General features: G+C 39.2%; 1 protein-coding gene and 1 long non-coding RNA gene across 3 annotated transcripts in view; both read left to right on the top strand.

Moving 5' to 3' along the window:
- The window catches only part of LOC121112012, a 29,715-nt gene that overhangs the window by 1,618 nt on the left and 6,725 nt on the right, over nt 1-21,372 (top strand). The window lies entirely within an intron of this gene.
- On the top strand, nt 410-8,035 carry MPLKIP (M-phase specific PLK1 interacting protein). 2 transcript variants are annotated; one of them, XM_040689529.2, is made up of 3 exons: nt 410-879; nt 5,238-5,427; nt 7,259-8,035. In XM_040689529.2, the coding sequence occupies exons 1-3, from the start codon at nt 520-522 to the stop codon at nt 7,291-7,293; spliced, it is 585 nt and encodes a 194-aa protein (XP_040545463.1). In that variant the 5' UTR covers nt 410-519; the 3' UTR covers nt 7,294-8,035. The 2 variants fall into 2 exon arrangements, with proteins under 2 accessions (XP_040545463.1, XP_015137120.2); XM_015281634.4 differs by having other exon boundaries at nt 5,238-8,035.

Here is a 21,372-nt window from a genome sequence, read left to right as displayed (position 1 = left end):
AACTGTTGCCCAGTGCTGTTCTGACAGCTTTAGTTAACCTTCAAACGTTGCAGTGTTCTAGAACGAAGCAGGGGTTTTGCTGCATGGATGGAAATCCAAGTAATCTCTTTTTACTGAGCTGCTCAGGATTTAGACTCACTGCTGAGAACAAGAGCGCTGTAAATAACGTTATCTTGCCCAAAACGGGACTCTCCTCTAAGAGAGCGCTTCGTCCTGGGTTCTCGGAGTTCCGTACGTATCGCTGTCAGAGCTACCGAAGCGCTACCGGCAGTTTGAAGTGACGTTTAGAAAACTCCTTCCGACAAAGCATCTTCTAACGTGTCCTTACGTGCGTTCCTCTCTTTGCCTTCCCGGCCCGGAACCTTGTAAGCCCGGAACGCTGTCGCCGAGCAACGGGGCGGGGGACGGCGAGAGAGCAGCCGCCGCCGCAGCCAGCGAGGCCGTGTGCGTGTTCGTGTCGCGTTGCGCAGGTTTTATTTCTCTTTCTCTCCGCCGCTGCTGCGCCGTGCCGGCCGGGCCATGTACCGGCAGAGCTTCCGACCTCCGACGCCTCCGTATGCGGGCGGCGGGTTCCGGAGCCCTCCCTCCGGCGGCGGTGGCCCCGTGCCCCCCTCGCCCCGGGGCTACGGGAGCCCGCATCACACGCCGCCCTACGGCCCCTGGCCTGGGCCTTACGGCGGCGGGCTGTCGCCCCGAGGCACCGGCTTCGGCGGCGGCGGGCGGTTCGGGAGCCCGTCGCCGGGGGGGCAGACCCCGCGCAGGCCGCAGAGCGCCAGCCCCCGCTACCCGGCTTCCCGCGGCGGCAGGTCCCCGGCCGGAGCTGCTCCGCACCCGCAGCAGCACAAGCGCTCGCCCGGGGGCTACCAGAGGCACTACCAGGTATGGGGCAGGGCGCCGAGGGGCCAGGGCCGCGCCGAGGGAGGGAGCGAGCGGCGGGCAGAGCACGGCCGGGGCTGGGAGTGGGCAGCAGCTCCGTCCTCCGGGGAAAGGGGCTCGCACCGCTCTCAGCGACGTTTGACCTCCGTCATTAGGGAGGATGGAGAGACCCCGGTGAGGAAAAGGGAAGGGGCCGCTAGGCTGCCCGAGGCCTGGTACCAGGGCACGAGGGCTTCCTTCCTCCTAACATTCTGGCACAGGAGGATGGAGAGAAAATTGTATACCAGCCAAAACTGCAGTAAGCGTCTCTGTCTCTTGTATTTATTTCTCTTCAATCTGTTCTCCTTAAAACAGCCAGGAAGCACTGTGTTTTTCTTGCCATTGTTGACTGATGTTGTGAGAGCTGCCCTGTGCACATAGAAGAGCTCTCTGGGACAGGCTTAGAGAGAAGTGAGGAATGATTTGCTAAAGAGAAATAATCTGAGGATCCCCTAAACAGGAAGGAGAACATCTCTTGGGATCACAACATGCCTTTTGCAAGTCCTTGCCTTGCATTGAAAGCTTCCATTTATATAAGGTAGTTTTCTCAAGAGTTAGCAGTAACCGGCTCAGTTACACTGTTAATCAGGGTGGCTTACTTGGTGTGTGACTGGTACTACAGATAGGGATGGCAGATCTTGAGATGATACCATACCTTACTGCATAAAGCCAGATGTGTCTGTGTTAGAGAACCCCTAAAAGTGTAGGAAATATCACATGCAGTGCAGACCATGATAAAACTTTCAGGTGCTCCTACTGATGCTTTGAAGTTTAAATGAAGTCAAGTCTTAATACAGACTACTTAAATCTTAATGTGCCTGCATTATGTAGTGACATTTCCATTCAAAAAGTCTTGATTAATTTTTTTTTTTGCTGTACAGATAACTGTCTTACAACAATCTTATAACTGATGAAAGAGACTTAGTATGAACGTGAAACATTTTCATGTAAGGCTCTTAGAGTGGAGGCCTATAGGTTGCTTAAGTTTCTGTACTTTTTATTAAAAAAAAAATGTGGGGTTTCTGCCTTTCAGTAGGATTTCATTTTGGCATAAAAATGGCTCTGACATTGGGAAGAGAGAGTTTAGTCGCTAATGTACAATTTCCCTACAGAAGATCACCATCTAGATATTCACTTCAGTGATTTTTAAAAGCCTGCCTTAAATTACCACAGCCTGATTACCTGAGCAAAAAATATGCAGAAATCCTTTTGCTGCTCGTGCAGTCAGAAGTGTTTCTACCAGGATCTGTGGGCAGGAACAGTCTCATAGGTTCAATCTTTGGTGTTAAGAAGGAAACCTGACATAAAGAAGTATGAATCCAGTCACAGGTTGCCATCTTTTCGCTTCTTCTCTTTTCTTCTGCAGACATTGTGAATAGTTCAAAAGCACTGACCTGAATGCAGTGCTTCTTAACACTTAGACATTTGTCTGTCTGTAGCTTTGCCTAGGACTAAGGTAACGTGTGTGCTTGTACTTCTACGTGTGTGCACATGGGTTATTTTGCCTGGGAGGTGATAGAGGCAGTCATTGAGGGAGGAGATCTCAAAACCATGAGTCCTCATTTTTTGAGATGTGCAAGAATCTCCATCCACGAGGCCATGAGTAGATTTCAATAGAGGGATTTTATTGCATGTTCTGAACATCAGATTTCTTCAGAGGGGTTGTTCCCTTGTCTTCTGCAGATGCTATTGTTAAGAGAACTATTCTGTTCTTAAAATTCATGATACCGAAATCCAAAAGAGAGTTCATACTTCAGTGGTCTATGTGATGCTATGTTGCTAGTATTCTATGCTCACTTTTGCACTTTGAACAGAAAGAACAGAAAACATAAACTATCATATGGGCAATGTTTTACTGAGCTTTCTGTTTTTCCGCAGGGATGCACCTGCTTCGAAATTTTATGGAAACAAGTTTGTTGAATCTCACGAATATCACCTCTTAGCATTCACTTAGAGGTAGCATTTCACCTTCTATACTGAACAGGAATTAGTGAAGCTACTACTGGTGAAAACTTTTATGGAAAGTTTAAAAAAAAAAAGAAAGAAAAAAATCTTGTCAAATGGTACAAGCATGATATCTGTGCATCTGCCAGAAGGTAAAATCACTTCAGGTGAAGAAAGCTGATTAAAGAAGTGGTTGTCACTCTTGTCAAGATAGTATTGCCGCCTTCAGCAGTGAATAGCACCAAAAGATTTTCTTTTTTCCTATGTGGAGGTAAATTTGTTTACTGGAAAAAGGTACTGCAAATAGGTTGGCCATTTCCTTAAGAAAAGTTCAGTGAGGAAAGGTTATTGGCACTAATGACAGTAAAATAAAATTAAATTTTTAAGATATCATTGGCATCAGTTTTACTTGTACAGGTAGGACTGTATGTTTTCCTTTTCCACAGGCCTATAATGTAAGGAATCACCTCTTGATTTTTTTTTTTGTCCCTAAAGAAAAAAAAAACATAAAATGAATAATATTCTGAATCAAAAAATGTGTTTATGTATTTAAATTTAATACTTACTGAAAGCTTTTGATTTTGCAGGACATAGTAATACATAACAATCTAGTGATGCTAGATGCCAAGCATGTAAAAAAAATTGCAGCGTTGCGTATGGCCTGCATTATATTGTAATGAAATTTAGAATTATAAATCTGTCCGAAAGAGTCTTACCATTGAATTAGTTTGTTCTGTCACTGTATGTATTACAGATAATTACATTGATCAGTCCAGCTTTCTTCTGAGTGCTATGGGTTACACGTAGCGTTAATAACACTCCACATTTAAACAATGTAGGTGTCATAGGATCTTTATTAGACATGATGTTTAAATGTTCTTTATTTGGAAGATAGAATGCACTGTGTATTCTGTAAAGCATACTGTGTATGCTTTAGCTTCAGCATGATGGCTTAAATAACATTAATGCCATTTTTGCTAGTGCGTATTGACTTGACTCCTTATCCTTTAAAAAGTGTTTTAGATGTATACTGACCTTATCCTCATGCTTTTGGTATTATATACTTCATAAAATAATTTTCTTTCTTTTAGTACTTTTTCTCTATTGAGTCTATCATCTTACCTGCATAATGTCATTGGCTGTGGTGAAACATTAGAAACAAACGTCCTGCAAATTGCACATGGATGTTCCCATATTTAGTTGTGTATCTACCATAATCGATCTTCAGGAATTCTAGAGAAACAATTATTGGGACCACACAAGCAGGATCTTGCCAGAGTACTTTTGCAGAAACAGACTAAGCTGTTCCAGTGTCTTGAGGCTAAGCATAGAGGGCTTTACTTTATGGCGCTATTGCTCCATTTTACCCAGAAATTGCTTCATATGATCTGTTTAGATATATTCTGTAGCGGTTATGAGTCAAATTCAATTACCATCACTGCTAGTCCAAAAAAAAACCACTCACCTCTAATTCTTGTTTTTACAGTCCTTTACCAAGTCAGAAGCTGTCATTAACCTCAAGGAATCCTGTTCTTAGACATTCAGATTGCAACAGGCACATTTTTAGACTAACAACAGCATATCTGTAATATTATTTGTTTAACTTTGGTTAAAGCAAACCAGCTTAAATGAACATGGCTTTAGATAAAACCTTGCTTTTTAGGGAAGGGAAAAGAAGTATAGATGATGGTGGGAGAAAGGGCTACAGCAATTTGCTTCATCTTAGCCCTCTTTAAGTTGCAGACCCTAACAGATTTGTAAAAGCTATGGTGGTGGTCCTTGATCTTTGGAAGAAATAAAATATCAGAAGCTTCCAGACAAAATAATTCCCTTTCATGTAATGTCTGTTTAATCACTGATTTCCATCAGAATTTGTATATTAAAAGAAAATTGTCTTTTCTCAAATTTCACAAACACTAATTTGATTAAAATAAAGTGTTTTTCAGAGTTCCTCAGGTCATTTGTAGCAATTTGCTTTATATACTGCTATGCTCAATCTTCAAGTACTGAATATCTGACTTCTACTCTTATGAACATTATCAACGCTTCCTCAGCCTCTGTGCTATGTTTTGTTGTGCAGCTTTTGAGTTAGACATGTTGTTAACTTAAGTAGCTTATGAAAAATAGCTTTTCTGTAGTTACGTATCAGTATGATGAAAACATGTTTTGAAGAAGACTGAATTTTATCCTGGTAAATCACAACTGATAATTAAAGTTTAATAAAGCCAATTTCTTTTGAATAGGAGCAGCAGGTGAAAAGTAATAATTATTGTTTGAAGATTATTCATTGTAAACTTCAAAGCTCTACTGCATTAGAAGGAAACTTAGTTTGAATTAGTCTATTAAATGTTTCTTTACTTGATGGTTTTCTTCCAAAGGGATCACCCAGGACATCTACTCCATTTGGTACAGCGCATGGCAGAGAGAAAAGAGAGTCTAATGATGTGGAAAACTATTACAGACCTTCAATGCTTGAGGACCCATGGGCTGGCCTAGAGCCAGTTTCTGTTACAGACATAAACCAGCAGTACAGCAGCAGTGAGCAAACAACATATACTGGTAAAAAAGGGAGGTATTTCAGTTAACACTTCTAAAGGCCAAATAACTCCATCCTGCCAGGAAAACTTTGGGACAAAATCTTTTTATTTACACAAGATGAACAATAGTAAAGGTCTTGGTTAATGCTTTTATTTTATCACATTCACCCTTTTATCCAATTTTTTTTTAATTGCATTGGAAATTTTTATGTATGGGGAGGGAAACAAGTGGTAGGATAAGTTACCTTTCTGGCTATGTGGAAGTGCCTACCAGCTTTGAAGAACAAAGTGTTCTTTAATCACCAGCGACTGATTTGTGACTGTTAAAACAGGTTTCCATATATTTATCTCTTCCATGCCAGATTGTTAGCCTTTTATTGTAAACTCCTTTAAATAATGGTATTTTTTTATGTTTCAGCATTTTTAGAATGAAGTAACTTGGAAATAAAAATTTTGTAAATCCTTGTTTTGTAATGTATAAAGATTATTTTAGGACTTCTGTTAAGGCATACTGATTAACAGAAACAGTACTAGTTATATTAGGTGACTTTGTATATGTGCTTGTATGCTGTAGTTAACATCTGATCTTGTGCATAGTATTTTTTGTTAACTGTAGTGTAATGTGAAACTGAAACATGACTTCAGCCATCTCCGGAAACAGATGTGTTGTCTTACAAATGTTTATTTTGCTGAACCAGACCTTGAATCCTAAACATTATTCTGTAATATTTACTTCTGTATTTTGGAAAGAAAAAAAAACATTTGAAAGAAGATTACATGTTTCTGGATTATAACCAAGTCTGTGGCAATTTTAGACTAAGCAACACAAAATATGAGAATTAAATGCAAATGTACTTTCTAGATTTACACTTAGATTAGCATAGAATGAATGGAACTTTGTTGTACAGTTGACATTAGTACATTAATAGCATCTTATTTTTGATCTCTTCTGGATTTTTTAATTTTTACCTACAGCTGGCATCTTTTTCTAGAGAATCCTTATTTTCAGTGTGTGCATGCTATATTTTTTGTCTTGAAGAGGAAAACAACAAGGTTTCTTTTTTTTTTTTGTCTTGTCTATATATGGAGTATCCATTCTTAAATTCACCAGTGAATATTGTAATTTAGAACAAGTAAGAAATAGTTCCAGCTGTAGGCATGCTCTTTACATGCCATGTTGAGTGTGCAGTGGATATCTGAAGTGTTGTTTGACCCTACTGTTATTTGTTTATCTTTGCTTTTAGACAATACATGGAAGGTGAAAACTTAGTTAAATAAGAAGCACTAGTTCAGTTTTCAAAACATATATTTTTTTAAGCTTATATGCTTCACAGAAAACTAGAAAATATTTTTGTAATCCTGAAGCATGGTTATGTGGAATAGCACAGGAATTGCATTATGTTGTTCTGAGTATCTTGTGTTTTGCTGAGGTACAATAGTCCTATAGTACTACTTGGTCTGTTTCATCATAAAGTATCTTGGCTTAATACCACCTTCAGGAACAACTTAAAACTGGAGGGGGAGTGTGTGTGGGTAGGTAACTTGTTGATACACGCTATGACTGTAACCTGAAGTTTTTCACTTGTTTTTCTTCAATTAGCCTTTTTGTTTATTCTAGTACTATATTCAAAAGGCTGCTTGGAGAACTGAGAACGTAATTCCTGCTTGGTATCACAATTTCTTAAATCATGACCCCAGAATCAAAATTGTTGTTTCTATGGCAGCTGTCAGTATTGGTATCTGTAACAATACCAGCAGAACTGAAATTACTTGATTACTTATAGATACTCTTCAGAATTTAAAAATCAGTTATGTCATTTTGAAAGGTGGAGTATAAAGTTTTTTTCTTTTTACCTTCGCAGGTTCTGTAAAGCTCACAAAGTTATTGAGTGATTAACCGAGTCATCTTTTTTACTTTTTTTCTTTGTAATTCAATGCACTTTACTTTTTGTAATGTGTTTGATGATTTTGTGGAAGTAGACCTGATAGTACCTGATGTTTTTAAGAGACTAAAGCTATGACGTGTTCCCAGTGAGGCATGAGAAGAAACTGGGTTTGCAAAGGAGAAAGGAAAGGAAAAGGATTCATGACAGAAGAGATACTGTTAGCGATGGAACTCTTTTTACAGTAACCAATATCAGCTGCCCTTGCACACTGCAAAGATGCATTTTTCTACTTTGGCTTTCCAGTTGACCAAGGGATCAAAGCCAGTCACTTCTGGTAACAACTGTTTGCTCCTGGAACAGGGTGTCAGACGTCAGTGAAGGTAAATGTTCCAGAAAGTGAATTCAGGAAATAATCTTGAAGCACTGTTTAAACAGTACAGGCTTTCCACAATACCATCTTTTAAGCTGCTGCACCTATGCACTTCAGGATATGACCCAACAATTAAAAGTACATCACACTGCTAAAGACTCCTATAATTTGGTCAAGAATCTGCAAGGAATTTAGATGCAATAAGAATACTAAACTCATCACACCATACCAAAAACTTTAAAGTGATTCAAGTTTCTGGCTTCTAGGAGAAATTCTGAAATTACAGCAAAATTTCAAAATGTTGTTGGATAGCTGTGAAATGCATGAACATGTGCTTAGAACCATAAATATAAAAATTAAATATTAAAGCCAGTTAAAACTTCTTTTTTTCTTTTTTCTTTCTTTTTTTTTGTTACAATATCCAGGAAGCTTGAGCACTTAACTTCCTCATTTATTTTTGTCCCTTTTCCCATATGGCAAACATTGTTTCCCCCACATGTTTCTAATGAAGATAGGATATATCACTTCCTCATTTGTTTATGAAGCCTCTTCATAGCAACAGTATGGTTCTGGAAGTAGTATTTGATGATAAGAAAAAAAAAAAAAACATCTGAAATGCATCCTTACTTCATGAGCCCATGAAACAGAATAGTTCGTGTGTCTCACTAATGAAGGTATTCTTCTGTAATGAGCACACTTAAGAATTTGGGTGTTACGCTTTCCTCAGCAGACTTTAAGGTAAGTCATTTAACTCTTCAGAAGTTTGAATTAATACACATTCTGTCTATTCAGTTTTGTTTGCATTCTTTGTCCGAGACTTCTTTTCCATTCAGTCGTTGTAAAAGGAATTTCATAACTCATTACTAACTCTTCTAGCAAAAAAAAAAAAGTCTGTAATTTTGTTTGCTAGCTGCTGTGTTCAGTGATGAGGTGCATATGACAGTAAGATTACTGGATTAATTTGAGTACAATTCTGTGTGACATGGTAACACAGCAGGTGAGGAGTGATCCCAAATTGTGTACAACAATACTTCAGAGGTGGTTCAAGTTTGGGTTTTCACTGCAGCTTTATGATACAGAATAGTGACTTTTCTTTGACACTGCAGATGCACTATTTTACATTGAAATTGTAAAACAAGCTATTTAGAATGTTACATTTCAATTAAAATGGGGTTTAAAAGTTTGTATATATATATATATATATATATTTTAAGCTAGTATTAAGATACTGAGGTTTACCATTTTTCTAATGTAAAAACTGGAAGCACATTGCAGAGGAAATGCTTCTGATCAGCAGAATGGGTAACTGCTTCTGCAGGCAGGCTGTTTTCCTGTTGAGGGTATCTATATATGCTCTTTGGTTTATGTGTGTTTGTTAGACATCTGGCAGAATAAGCATACATTTTATGTATAGTCTGGAAGTGTCTATACTCCAACTCCCCCCTAAAGAAAAGTTTTTATAAACTGTTTGGCTTTTGAGCTATACTTATGAGTAGTCTCATTGACATAGGCTTTACTCATGCACTCAAGATTCATAAACGTCTAACAAACATTAAAGTTTGAAAATTATCATCCATTTGTCTTTCATTGCTTTTTATGAACTTTGCAGTGAGCTACCGTGTCTTGCAGTTGCACTGAATTCCCTGTCATACATGTGCTTTTTATATGAGCCAAGGCTGTCATGCAGGGAATTCAATTTTTTTTAAGCTGCATTTCCCTAAATTCTGAAGAGTAGACATTTTGTTCTCCTTTCTGCAAATTTTCCTTCTTTCCAACTTGCTTATATTGGGAAGTTAAATGGAAGATTGCATCCTCTGATTGCTGAAGAATCATGTAATGATTTCCATATCCCAGTCCCTCAGAAGCTTGTGTGCCAGCTGACCTAGGTAATATAATTTCAGATGGCTAAACTACTTCTCATATTAAAAGGAAGGAAATTAAAGGTATATTAAGAGTAGTATACTTCATAGAATCATAGAATTATAGAATGGCCTGGGCTGAAAAGGACCATAATGATCATCTAGTTTCAACCCCCTGCTTTGTGCAGGGTCACCAACCACTAGACCAGGCTGCCCAGAGCCACATCCAGCCTGGCCTTGAATGCCTCCAGGGATGGGGCATCCACAACCTCCTAGGGCAACCTGTTCCAGTGTGTCATCACCCTTTGTATTAAGAACTTCCTCCTAATATCTAACCTAAGCCTCCCCTGTCTCAGTTTAAAACCATTCCCCCTTGGCCTATCACTATCCACCCTCGTAAGCAGCTATTCCCCCTCCTGTTTATACGCTCCCTTCAAGTACTGGAAGGCCACGATGAGGTATCCCCAGAGCCTTCTCTTCTCCAAGCTAAACAAGCCCAGTTCCCTCAACCTTTCTTGATAGGAGAGGTGCTCCAGCCCTCTGATCGTCTTAGTGGCCCTCCTCTGGACCCATTTTAAGAACTCCACATCCTTCCTGTACTGGGGGCCCCAGGCCTGGATGCAGTACTCCAGATGGGGCCTCCCAAGAGCCAAGTAGAGGGGGACAATCACCTCCCTGCCCCTGCTGGCCACCCCTTTTTTAATGCAGCCTAGAACACAGTTGGCCTTCTGGGCTGTAAGTGCAGCGTAGTTATAGTATTCAATCAGTTCACAATCAAATTTAGTGCTTAAACTAGCTTTTCTTTTAAACTGAACCTCTCACAAAGCACAAAGAGTTGGATCAGTTTCATTTTCTGCCATTTTCTTTAAAATATGTGCTTTGCAGATTTGGAGTTCAGGAGCACTTATTCAATTTGGAGTTCTGAATTTACTTTCACAAAATTATTAGCTCAAAGGGCAAATCTATGCCTTTCCTTAAAACAGTTTTAGATTTGACTAAAAGAGCTTTATGTCATCCTTATTGTACTCCCAGAGAAAGAAAGTACTGGGCTAGCAGCAGTGGGGTATGCCAGAATAAGGTCACTTTACTGTTTATCTACTACTCATTTCTTGCCTTTTCCACTTGCTCACATCCAGGTAGTGTTTTCAGCCAAATAGTCATATGTTCTGTTTCACCAACCCTCTCTGTGTTGCAGCATTTAAAATCATTTCAGAGGTTTGCTTACTGGATTTCAAATTCTAACAGCACTATAAATTGTAATTCGTAGTTTAACACCTAGAACTCTTGCCTGTTCTTGTGCAGTAAAATCACAGGTGAATTCCATTGCCTTCCACCACTTGTGACTATGACATATTCCTTTTCTCAACCATATATGCATATGTTTATATACAGCAGAGTAACTCCTATGGCTAAAAAGGACTGCTCCAGTACAGTTTATTATTGACATTTTGAATACTGCTAACATTACTGCTATTAAAGTAAGAGTTTTTCCATTCTCTCTTTCAGCAGGACAAAAATTAAGCCAATGCTGATAATACTAAAAAAAAAAAAAAAAAATACCATCCCACTCTTTAGTAAGACAGAAGAAGGGAAAAAATTGAAAGAATTGCACAGTTTCACAGATCACGAGACCTGTCTAGTTGGTATTTTTCTTCTGAATAAGCACTGACTTGTTACTAATAGCTTCAAGGCTACCAGGACATGAACTTTGGACAAAGTCACGCAGTCGCTGTTCGATCTGTTCTCTGATAAAAAGGAAAATGTTGGTTTATATAAAACGCAGAATAAATTTCATGGACCCGTGGGTTGAACTGTTCACTGGATGTGGAAGGCTTTTGACAGTAGGTTAGTGTGTATTCCTTTCAATTAGAGTAGAAAGTACTCCTGTATTAGGAGTTCATGTTGCCAGTATTTTTGGTACTAAAAAGAAGTTATATATTCAAGCACTAGCAGGGAAGTAATTTTCGAATGTTAAAATTCATTCCCAGAGTTGCTTAATTCTCAATATTCAGTTTTTTTTTCAGGTAACAGTGACAGGATTTATTGTATTTATACTTTTTCTTACAGAAGAAAGAGGTTTGTTTTATTCAGATGTCAGTCTGAATTCAAGTACTGGTGGTAGTTGCATACTGCAGATCAAAGATCTGAGTCTCTTTCATTTCTTACTTGGAAGAGCTTCCATTTTCCAGCAGAGGCTGATGCACTTCACGCAGGTGTGCTGGGTTAGAGCTTTTGCAGGTGAAGATGCCGGGCTGGAAGCATTTGAGACTGTTGTGATCTGCACAGGGCAAGATGGATTGCATGAGTAGAGATGTCACTGTAATTCAGTGTAACCTCTACTGTCACATTTCCAGACTGCAGATAGAAGGGAATTGTAACATGGGCAAAACAAGTAAGTCTTGCTTCCATCCCCCTGCATATATTCTTCAAGGGACTTTTCATTTTCTAAGCTTACGGTGAATCACGTTACTGGGGTGAAGACTGAAAGGATTTAAGTAGCAACAGAAAATTAGGAGGCAAAGAATTTGATATCAGGTCAGGCTGAATTTTTTAACAATTATTTTAGAATGGACTGCGTTTATCAAAAATGTGTATTACCCTGCTTTTATGGGCAGCAGTGATCATGCTGCTTAATGCTGTATTAAAATACATTCAAACCTGTTATCCATGTGTTTTGCCGCAATCTAATTGCTGTGTAGTCAAAATAGCTAAGAGCTGTTACTTAGAGTCAACAAGTGTTTGCTTTTGGGTTTAAATACTTGTAAGCTGCATGAGGGAATTGCATGAGTTCAGACTGCTGAACTTGTGGTTGATATATTAGTGTAAATACTTATAAATGGAAGAACCCCTTTTTTACATTGATGCAAATCATTCCCTTTTCAAGAATCACATTGAGCTAATGCTGCAGCAAGGGAAGAAGAATTAACTTAATTGATAACTTCTGTGGATGATTACAGAGCATAAACCACAAATAACAGAGCAAATATGAACTTCAAAAAACACTGATTGCCAACTGGGGAGTAGTATCAGCAGTAATTGGATTATAAGTAGTAGTTGCACAACACTTTTAAAATCAAACCACTGCCTCCTGTGTGGCTTAATGAAAATTATTAGGTTAATGTGAAATAACGCTTTTGAGTTGTATTCCCTTAACAGATGTTAGGAATTAACATGTTGATATTCCTACAGTGGAGATGGCAAAAAAGAAGCATCTTCACTTCTCTGTTGTGATGTCTGACATCTCTGTGTAATCTTGTGTCTATTATCTTAAGCTTAGTTAAACTTTGCAGTTGCAGATATCAGGGATCTCCAAAAAAAAAAAAAAAAAGATCAGGAGGAGAGTAAACACTTGCATATGAGCCAAGTGTGCACCTTGTGTTGCTTACTTCAGGAAGGCACTAAGGTCCCATCTATTGATTACTTATCGTTCCACATTCCTAAAGCTTTTTTCTGTCTGCAAATTTGTAGTAGTCTTCTGGTTGCTATGGCAATTAAATTACACCAAACAAAATGATTTGGTTGTTATTTCCAGATGCTAAGAAAGCAGTATGTAGACAAAGTTGAGAAACTGGGGCTGTTTTCAAATGAGTGAACTGCCAAATCGCATCTCTGTTGAAACTGAAGACAGCTTACGCTATGAACAGTATTTTTGTACTTAGAATAACTTCTTAAATAAAGTTCCAAGTATATAGAAGGCATGCACAAAGAACCTTTAAATCTCTGTTTCCAGGATTTCTGTTACATCTAGTTTTATTTTCTGACAACCTTTAATTTCCTTTCAGAATAATCACTGGATGGTCTATACATTGATTCTGCTCTAGCTTATCACCCTCACTGCTATGAGGTGAGGAAGAAATATTATTTTTGTATACTTTCTAAGTACACAGTTGAAAGTTTCCCTGGTTTAAGTTCCCTCAGCTACAAGATTGTCCTAGTAAGCAGGTGACAGAACTTTCCTTCCATTAATCAGATCTCTATCATTTATATTACAGATTTTTTTAACACACAAACACCCCTTAACTTCACTCAGAGAGAATGCCTTAAGCAGATTGAGTTACCATGACTTTCTCTCTTCTAAGTCTTGTATTTATCTCTTACCTCCCCCCCCCCCCCCCCCCCGCCTTTTTTTTTTCCTCCACAAAATGGTTTGTGCATCAACCATATCTTAAGGCTTTTCCTGTAGATTTTCCATGGAAATAAGCCTGCTTTTGCTGCCTCTTCTGTTAGAACAAAATTGATATGTCCTTTGGGGTTCCACTCTCAGTAGTCATCTGCTGGAGCATTTGGTGGAATCGGTACCACTCAGCCACACAGCATCACGCTTTGCTAAAGATCCTCTTGGTTTATAGTGCTGGAGATGATAGAACTACTTCAACAAGTAGAATCATGGAGTCATTGAATGGTGTGAGTTGGAAGGGGTCTTAAAGTTCATCTATTTCCAACCTACCTGCTGTGGATTGGTTGCCACCCACTAGAGCAGGCTGCTCAGGACCCCAGCCACCCTGGCCTTGAGTGCCTCCAGGGATGTGGCTTCACTAACCTCTAAGTGAAGGATTTCCTCTTAACATCTAACATAAGTCTCCCTTCTTTCAGTTTAAAACTGTTCCCCCTTGTTCTGTCACTATCAGACTGTGTAAAAAGTCAGTCCACCTCCCATTTATTAGCTCCTTTCACGTCCTGAAAGGCTGCAGTGAGGTGTCCCCAGAGCTTTCTCTTCTTCTGGGCTAAACAAACCCAGCTTTCTCGTCCTGTCTCCATAGGAGATGTACTCCAGCCCTCTGATCATCTTTGGGGTCATCTTCTGAACTTGTTCTAACAGTTCCGTGTCCTTTTTTATGCCGGAGGTCTCGGATATCAATGCAGTACTGCAAGTGAAGTCTCAGAAGAGCTGAGTAGAACTGAGCAGTCACCTCCCTAGCCCTGCTAGCCACACTGCTTTTGATGCAGCTCAGGATACAGTTTGCTTTCTGGGATGCAAGCACACACTGCTAGCTCACATTGAGTTTTTCATCAGTGAACATCCTGAAGTCCTCATCGGCGCTATTCTCAATCTGTCCCCTGCCTAGCCTGCATTTGTGCATGGGATTGTGCAGTAGGAACTGTACAAGGCAGACATGCCCATACCAGTAATAGTAAAAGATTTTTCTAAACATAAAACGAAATCTGGTGTTTAGATCTGTCTGAATATTGCAAGGACACAGACAAAGTTGCTGTAGGAAGACAACAGAAAAAAAACGTAAGAAAAGGATGTGGGAAAGCTGTTATCTAGATCCCATTCTTCCGCTTTGCTTCCTAACACACCTGCCTGTTAAGTAGTCTTCATATACTCAGCATATCTATGTACACATGCACACATACATACCCAAATACACACAAAATTCAGCATATATATATATGTATTCTGAAATAGTAAATCCTTGATGGGAGACAAAGCTGGAGGGAAGAAGGGAAGAAAACTACCTTGTGAAAGTAAAAAGAGGTACCCTCTCCCCTCAGCAGCCCCAGAGCACACTATTTTTCAGTCCATGAATTACAAGAAAGCATATGTGTGTTTCAGAGAGAAGTGAGTTTTAAGCAAAAATAAAGTCCGTGTGCATAGGGACTTTTCAGTATATGTCATTTACTATAAATTTAAAAAGAACATTCAGCTTCAGTCCAGTTACAGTTACTTTAGTACTAAATTCTATTTCAGAAGCTTTTAAATTGCCAGAAGATGTGCTACAAAGCAACTTTCCTTTGTCTTGTAAACTTTCCAGTGTGCAGACAGAAAAAGCTGGTTTCTGGTTTCATTATAACTGTACTGATGTATCACAGAGAAAAACAGCAGAAACGCATCTAATGAAAGTATATACCTTTACTAGTGGTTAGGCTGTTGCTATGTAGGAATCCAAAAACAAATAGTTCAATTGCTGGGGTTACTTCCAGGCCTGGGGAAAATCTTCAGCATAGCAGATTCCTCTCTAAAGCACCTCTTGGCAAGGAGGCCCTTTAGTGTAAGGTTGGCTCCTTAGAAGCACAGTGTGTTGCACCTCTGCTTTTAGATTACATCAAAGAATAGAAAGCTCAAGAAAGATATTAAGACCTGCATTCATTTTTCTGTTTCTTCACAGACTTCACAGCATGCTTTGCCTTTTCTCCATATTCTCTTTCCACCAGCCATTTCTATTTTCTTTCCTCAGCTGATGCTCCATTTGAAGCAGATACTTCTCTCTTTTGCTCTGATCTTAGGACTCTTAAACTCTTTTGTGACTTAAGCAATTCCTAAGTTACCCTTCTCATAGCTATCTGTACCACACAGACTTGTCCGTGCTGGACTGATTACCACTGCTCCATAGTTCTGCTGACAAAGCAGCTCCTCCAACTGCTTTCAAATCAAATTACAGCTTGAATAGTTTAAAGTATTTTTTAAACTGAACTTACTGATGTCTGAAACAGGAAAGCTAACTCAAGTGAGCTTTTCCAAAAGCAAATTTCACCACAGAAGCTGTCAGTCACCTCACTAGTGGTAATATCAAATTGCGACTTCAATTGGAAAGTGATCAGCAAAGGCACCTCCATCTGTAATCCGCCTGCATCCTCCTTCTTTTCACTTCCTGCACATTCTTTTCAGGCTCTTGCTTCACTACCTTTGTCCTGAGGTCATGTGGACCCTCTTCAGTTGTTGTTTGTTTTTCTCTCCTCCCTCTCCCTATTTTTTTTTCTTTTGAACTAATTCAAAATTCTAAGCATCTTTCAAAGAGGTAAATACAAAAAGCTTTTTAGGTACCAAGCAAAATCCATGCCTACTGAGTACCAAAGAGTGGTGAAATTAATAGCTTCAATGATGCTAACTTGTTAAGAGTTACAGATTACAGATCTTTTTATTAAAACCTGGATTACACCAACTAAAACTGAATCCTTATGTTCTTATTTGCCTAGTCAGCTATACATAGATTTCATCAAATCCCAAATCACACTGTCCATCCATCCAGTTGGTGCCAGAATGAAGTATTTTTCCTGACATCCTGCATAATGGCAGGTGTAAACATCACCCAACAACTTCCGCATATAACCAACAACTTCACTTAAACCAGACCATACAACACTATCATTAGAAAGATCTCTGATATTTAAAGATTTCAAAAGGCAGTCATGTTGACGTCTGTCAATTGAAGTTGATCCTAAGACTAACCTGTCACTTAAAAATCTGCTTTTTGTCCAGGCTGCCTTTGTCTAACACTAGCTTCCATCAATGGATTATAATTTACATTTTTATATAGCATTAAAGAGTCATGCATCAAATTTATATTGAAGATAGGTGATCAAATAACATTTGAATATTGTCTGCAACCATTAAATACAGACATTAAGGTCACATTAGGGCATGTTTCTAGGCCTGTAATTGTTTTTGGAAGCTTTTCTGCTATGTTTTAAAGTAGTGATCTCTTTACAATCAGACACTGCAGTCCTACTGATTAACAGTCCTCAGCCTGTGTATCATGTTAACGTTAGCTTCAGCCTCGCTCTGGAAGGTAACAGTCGCTCCTTTTCACTGTCACTTCATACCAGCTTCTTGCCTCTTGTTTTGTAAGTGTGACTGATGTCATTGATTGGTTATGTGTGACCTCACATTTAATTGCGTTAAAACACGAAGGTAGGTGCTTAGCGTTCTTCATTGTTCCCTCATTTCTTCACACAATGGTTAGAATAGCATCTAGTAGAATAGCACTTTTGTGAATATCCCAAACACGGACATCATAACACTCCACATAAAAACCCTCCTTAATTTTACACACTAGCTACCCCATCCTTGATGTCTTCAATACATCAAGACCTTGAAAAGCAGTATTGTCACTCCTTGTCCACCAGGCATAAAGAGCTAAAACAATTTACAGCTTTATTATAACATTTTCCTCTCCAGCCAAGATCAAGAGAGATCTCAGGATGGGAGTGTCCTGGAGCTCCTGCCACTGTGTCCTTGCTTTTAAACCCATGGCAATGAAAAGCCTCCCTGCAGCCACAGAGGTGGTGGTGGAGAGCCTGCATGCCGGACCACCTTCTGCTGTCCCGTCTTGCTCCCAGAGGTCCACAAATTGGATTAGAGAAACTGACCCTATGTCATGGCCCTGGTGACCGTGACTGTCTATAATCCTTCTGTGAACCTAATGATACAACTCTCACTTTTAGAATATTGTAGCAAACTCAATATGCATGTCTTATAAAAACTGCACAAGAAATGTCCGATCTTTGCTACATATGGAAGGGAAATTGTGAAGCATAATAAATCTAAGGTACAAAGATCATTAAACTAGAGACACTACATGAAAAAAAGAAAAAGATTTCAAGACAAAGTATATTTTGGTGGAAGTCTGCACCTCTCCATCACTTGTGAAAGTGCAAACAATCCCTTTTCATCTGATTTAAAAGTCAGTACTCACTCTTAGTTATTTTGCCACTGTGTCATTCCAGACAGACCACTGTGAATGATGAATGCAGGCAGAGAAATGGGGCACAATTCTAGAAATAGTTTTAAACTCTTCTAGTCCTCTATATAGAAATTTGTCTTAGTGATGTTACTTCTAGTGTGAAGTTAACCAACACCTAGGTATTGGAATCAAATTATAACAAAGACGCCTCCTCTTGCTAAGCATAACCACTGATTAATGACAGAAGAGTACCAAATGTTTTATTTGTCCCTCCTTCCATTCCCTAAACTTGTTAAGCAAAAAGACTTCCAGAGCAGATTTCAAATGCACACGTCTCAGGAGGAGTTGTACCAGCAGAGAGAGAGCTGTGCTTTCCAACCCGTACCAATTGGAAATGATGCTCTGAGCATCTGTGCTATGACTGGTCATTAAAATGTTCCAGATTCTGATTTAAGTCTGCAAAGCTACTTCCATTTTCCTAAGTATCTTTCAGATTTGCTGCAAAGAATGCAAGTAGACCCCAAAACATTATTTTTAACAAAAGGAAAGAAATCCCCTTGTTAGGCTGTTGGTCTGCAAGGGCTTGGAATGGTTGAGAATCTCCAGTGATTTCACAGATAATCCATACGTTTGTATAGTTCACTGTATCAAGCAGAGCTGAATTTCCAAGCCAAATTACACCCGTCTATTTTTTAAACAGAATTTAGTTGCTTTTTTAAAAATCTATTCAAAAGGGATATTCTGTCACTGAATAATTAAATGGGAATACCTTCTGAGTTTAACAGAGGGTTGGATTTCGTCTTCTATCTAATGTAAAATCTGCAATGACAGCAGGAACGATTTCACACCAATACAACAGTCTACATTTTTATGCACAATGCTATAGAAATTGAGGTCACAGTCTCCATAGAGCTATAGAGGGATACTTGTGTTGTTGAATTTCACTGCAAATGGAAAGGATTTATGCCATGATCAGAAGTGTAGCTCTTTCCAGAGGGAGATTCTCAAGCAGTTATCATGGGTAAAACAGTTTTTAGCTCCGTTAGCCATTAATTTAATGAGTCTTCTATAATTTTTTTTTTTTTTTTTTTTTATGACCAGTACCTTAGGTGCAGCTGATAGGTGCATAATCCAGCCAAGCACCTATTTCCTTGTCTCCTGGAGACAAATGTTCTGCTTTTCTGATTAAGGACTCACACAGCAAAACGTGACAGTATTCCAAAACGCAGCGTAGTAAGCTTTCTGTGCTACGTATTACAAAAGAGAAAAACAATCCATAGGTTGAGGTTTCAAGTCTTCAAGTTTGTTGGTGTTTGTTGGTTGGTTGGTGAGGTGTTTCTTTTGACGGGAAACTTAGTGCCATGATCTCTTTCTAGAGCATAAAACTATCAACATTATAGTTAGAATATTTTTTATGTGTTTTACTTTCTAAAAGCTAATAAATAAATAAATAAATAAATAAAGCCTTAAAACATTAATGCATCATTAGTAGTGCCTGAACTCCTGAGGCACTGAATGTAATTTTCTAACAACATACAGTGTATGATTTAGGTCTTCCACAAAACACTGGGTTCATAACACAACCATTACAAACCTGACTTCTTGGTTTTTTTTCTGGCTGATTTCAGAACAGTTAATGTCAACCTGAGCAACTTTTTCTTTCTCACTTATAAATGGTTTTAGAAGTGCTCTGCAGGGCAGCAGCAACTGCCAGCTTTCCCAGTATGCTCTGAAGCATGCTCTTTACAAAAATACAGTTTCCTGAGTCTGACTGCTTGTAAATGTGATGCTGCTGGTGTCCAGGAGAGTAGCTGCTGTTGATGGTTTCTCTCCTGCCCTCTGAAATCCTCCAGCAGTCAGTGTCATGCAGCCAAGCAATGGCTCCACTGGAACTCAAGCAGAATTCTCCCATTAAATCGTCAGTGAGCAGCAAAGCTACACCCTTCATGGTAGGTTTGCCTTGTTACATTGGTAAATATGTAGAAGGTTGCTCATTTATCCCCTTTTCAGTGAGCAGAAATGGCTCTGAATATTGTTCTCACTCAAAATACTCCTGGAAACAGTCTCCCTCAGGTTGGGTCAATGTCAGTGAAGGATCTCAACTCGGTGTTGTTCTGCATACTAACCTGACCTTCACCGTCACTTGCAGCCTCTTCTGTTGTTGCAAGGATGTCTGAAAATATTTTATCTTGTCAGTGTAACCAGTCCCTCTCATACTGTGTTTTTTCTTTTCAATTCTGTGGAAATATTAGTTGATCACACCTAAACCAACTGTTGGGCACTGGTTACTCCTCTTCCAAGACAAATCCAAAAGGAACACGCATCCTAGGCAGTCATGCCAGTTTCACCAAAAGATTTTGGTGAAAATTAAGACTTCTTTGAAATGCTGACATTTTCTCAAACACTTCTTTTTCATTCATTTTGTTTCAGAAAGAACAGCAAATGTTTTTTAAATAAATGTTGCTTTAAAAAAAATAATTGGAAAGAATACTTGATTTACTTACCGGCCTACTGACTGCATACTGTGACACGATATGGCTCTTTAGAATTCCTTTCCTATAAATTCCATATTATGCAAGAATCGATATTTAAATGAATTGTATGGAACAGAAGAGTTGCGAGGCTGCAAGGGAGCAATGTTTGTAATCTACAACACATAACAGGTGCGGCAATAAAAGTGTGCAGAAGGTTTCCCTGGAGGTCACTGTGGAATTGACATCCCCATGGTTAAAGCTTGTTTAGAAGGAAAAAAAATGAAGAGTCTGCCATGAGATCAGCTGAAAGAGAAAGCCATCTCTGGTTTATCTTACGGTATAAGCTGAAATAGAGTTGTGTTTATGACAGACCAGGTCTGCAAAATTCTATGGGATTTTTTTTGTCATTGTGCCCAGAAGGCAATGTTGTAATTGCAAATACAGTGTGCAAATAAAAATTCTTACTACTACATGCACGTCTTCTTTCACTGTCCCACGTAACTGTAGGTGTGGGGAAGTCACAGAGTGGGATCTGCAATCTGTAACAAGAAGCTATGTGTGGAGAAAAGCATTCACAGCTCCTAGCAAAGCCTGCCAGGCTTACAGTGATACCTTCCTGGTATGGAGCCACCAGACCGTCTGCAGATCAGTTTTTAATTAGTACTTGCTACCCCCCTTCTCTTATACATCATTAATAGATTTCTGTTCGCTTCCCATGTCTTCTGTACTTCTTAGCCTGATTTTTTGCGCAATGATGAACAATTTTCACCAATAAATAAATTGTAACATTTGCTGTTCTTCAGTAGCAGCACGGAAGGCAGGGAGGTGCGCAGTCTGACAGCCCACTGCAACTCTTTGTAACGACTTGCTTTATGGAGAAGTCACAAGGTATGAAAAGGCCGAGCGGTGGTGCAGGGCAGCAGAGGCAGGAGCCCCACCTCCCCGCAGCACTGGCCTTGGCCTTACCCTGCATCCTGCAAGC

Source organism: Gallus gallus, chromosome 2, assembly GCF_016699485.2.
Source record: "Gallus gallus isolate bGalGal1 chromosome 2, bGalGal1.mat.broiler.GRCg7b, whole genome shotgun sequence".
Lineage (NCBI taxonomy): Eukaryota > Metazoa > Chordata > Aves > Galliformes > Phasianidae > Gallus > Gallus gallus.
Note: the sequence above shows the minus strand (reverse complement) of the source record. Positions and strands in the feature narration are given on the sequence as shown.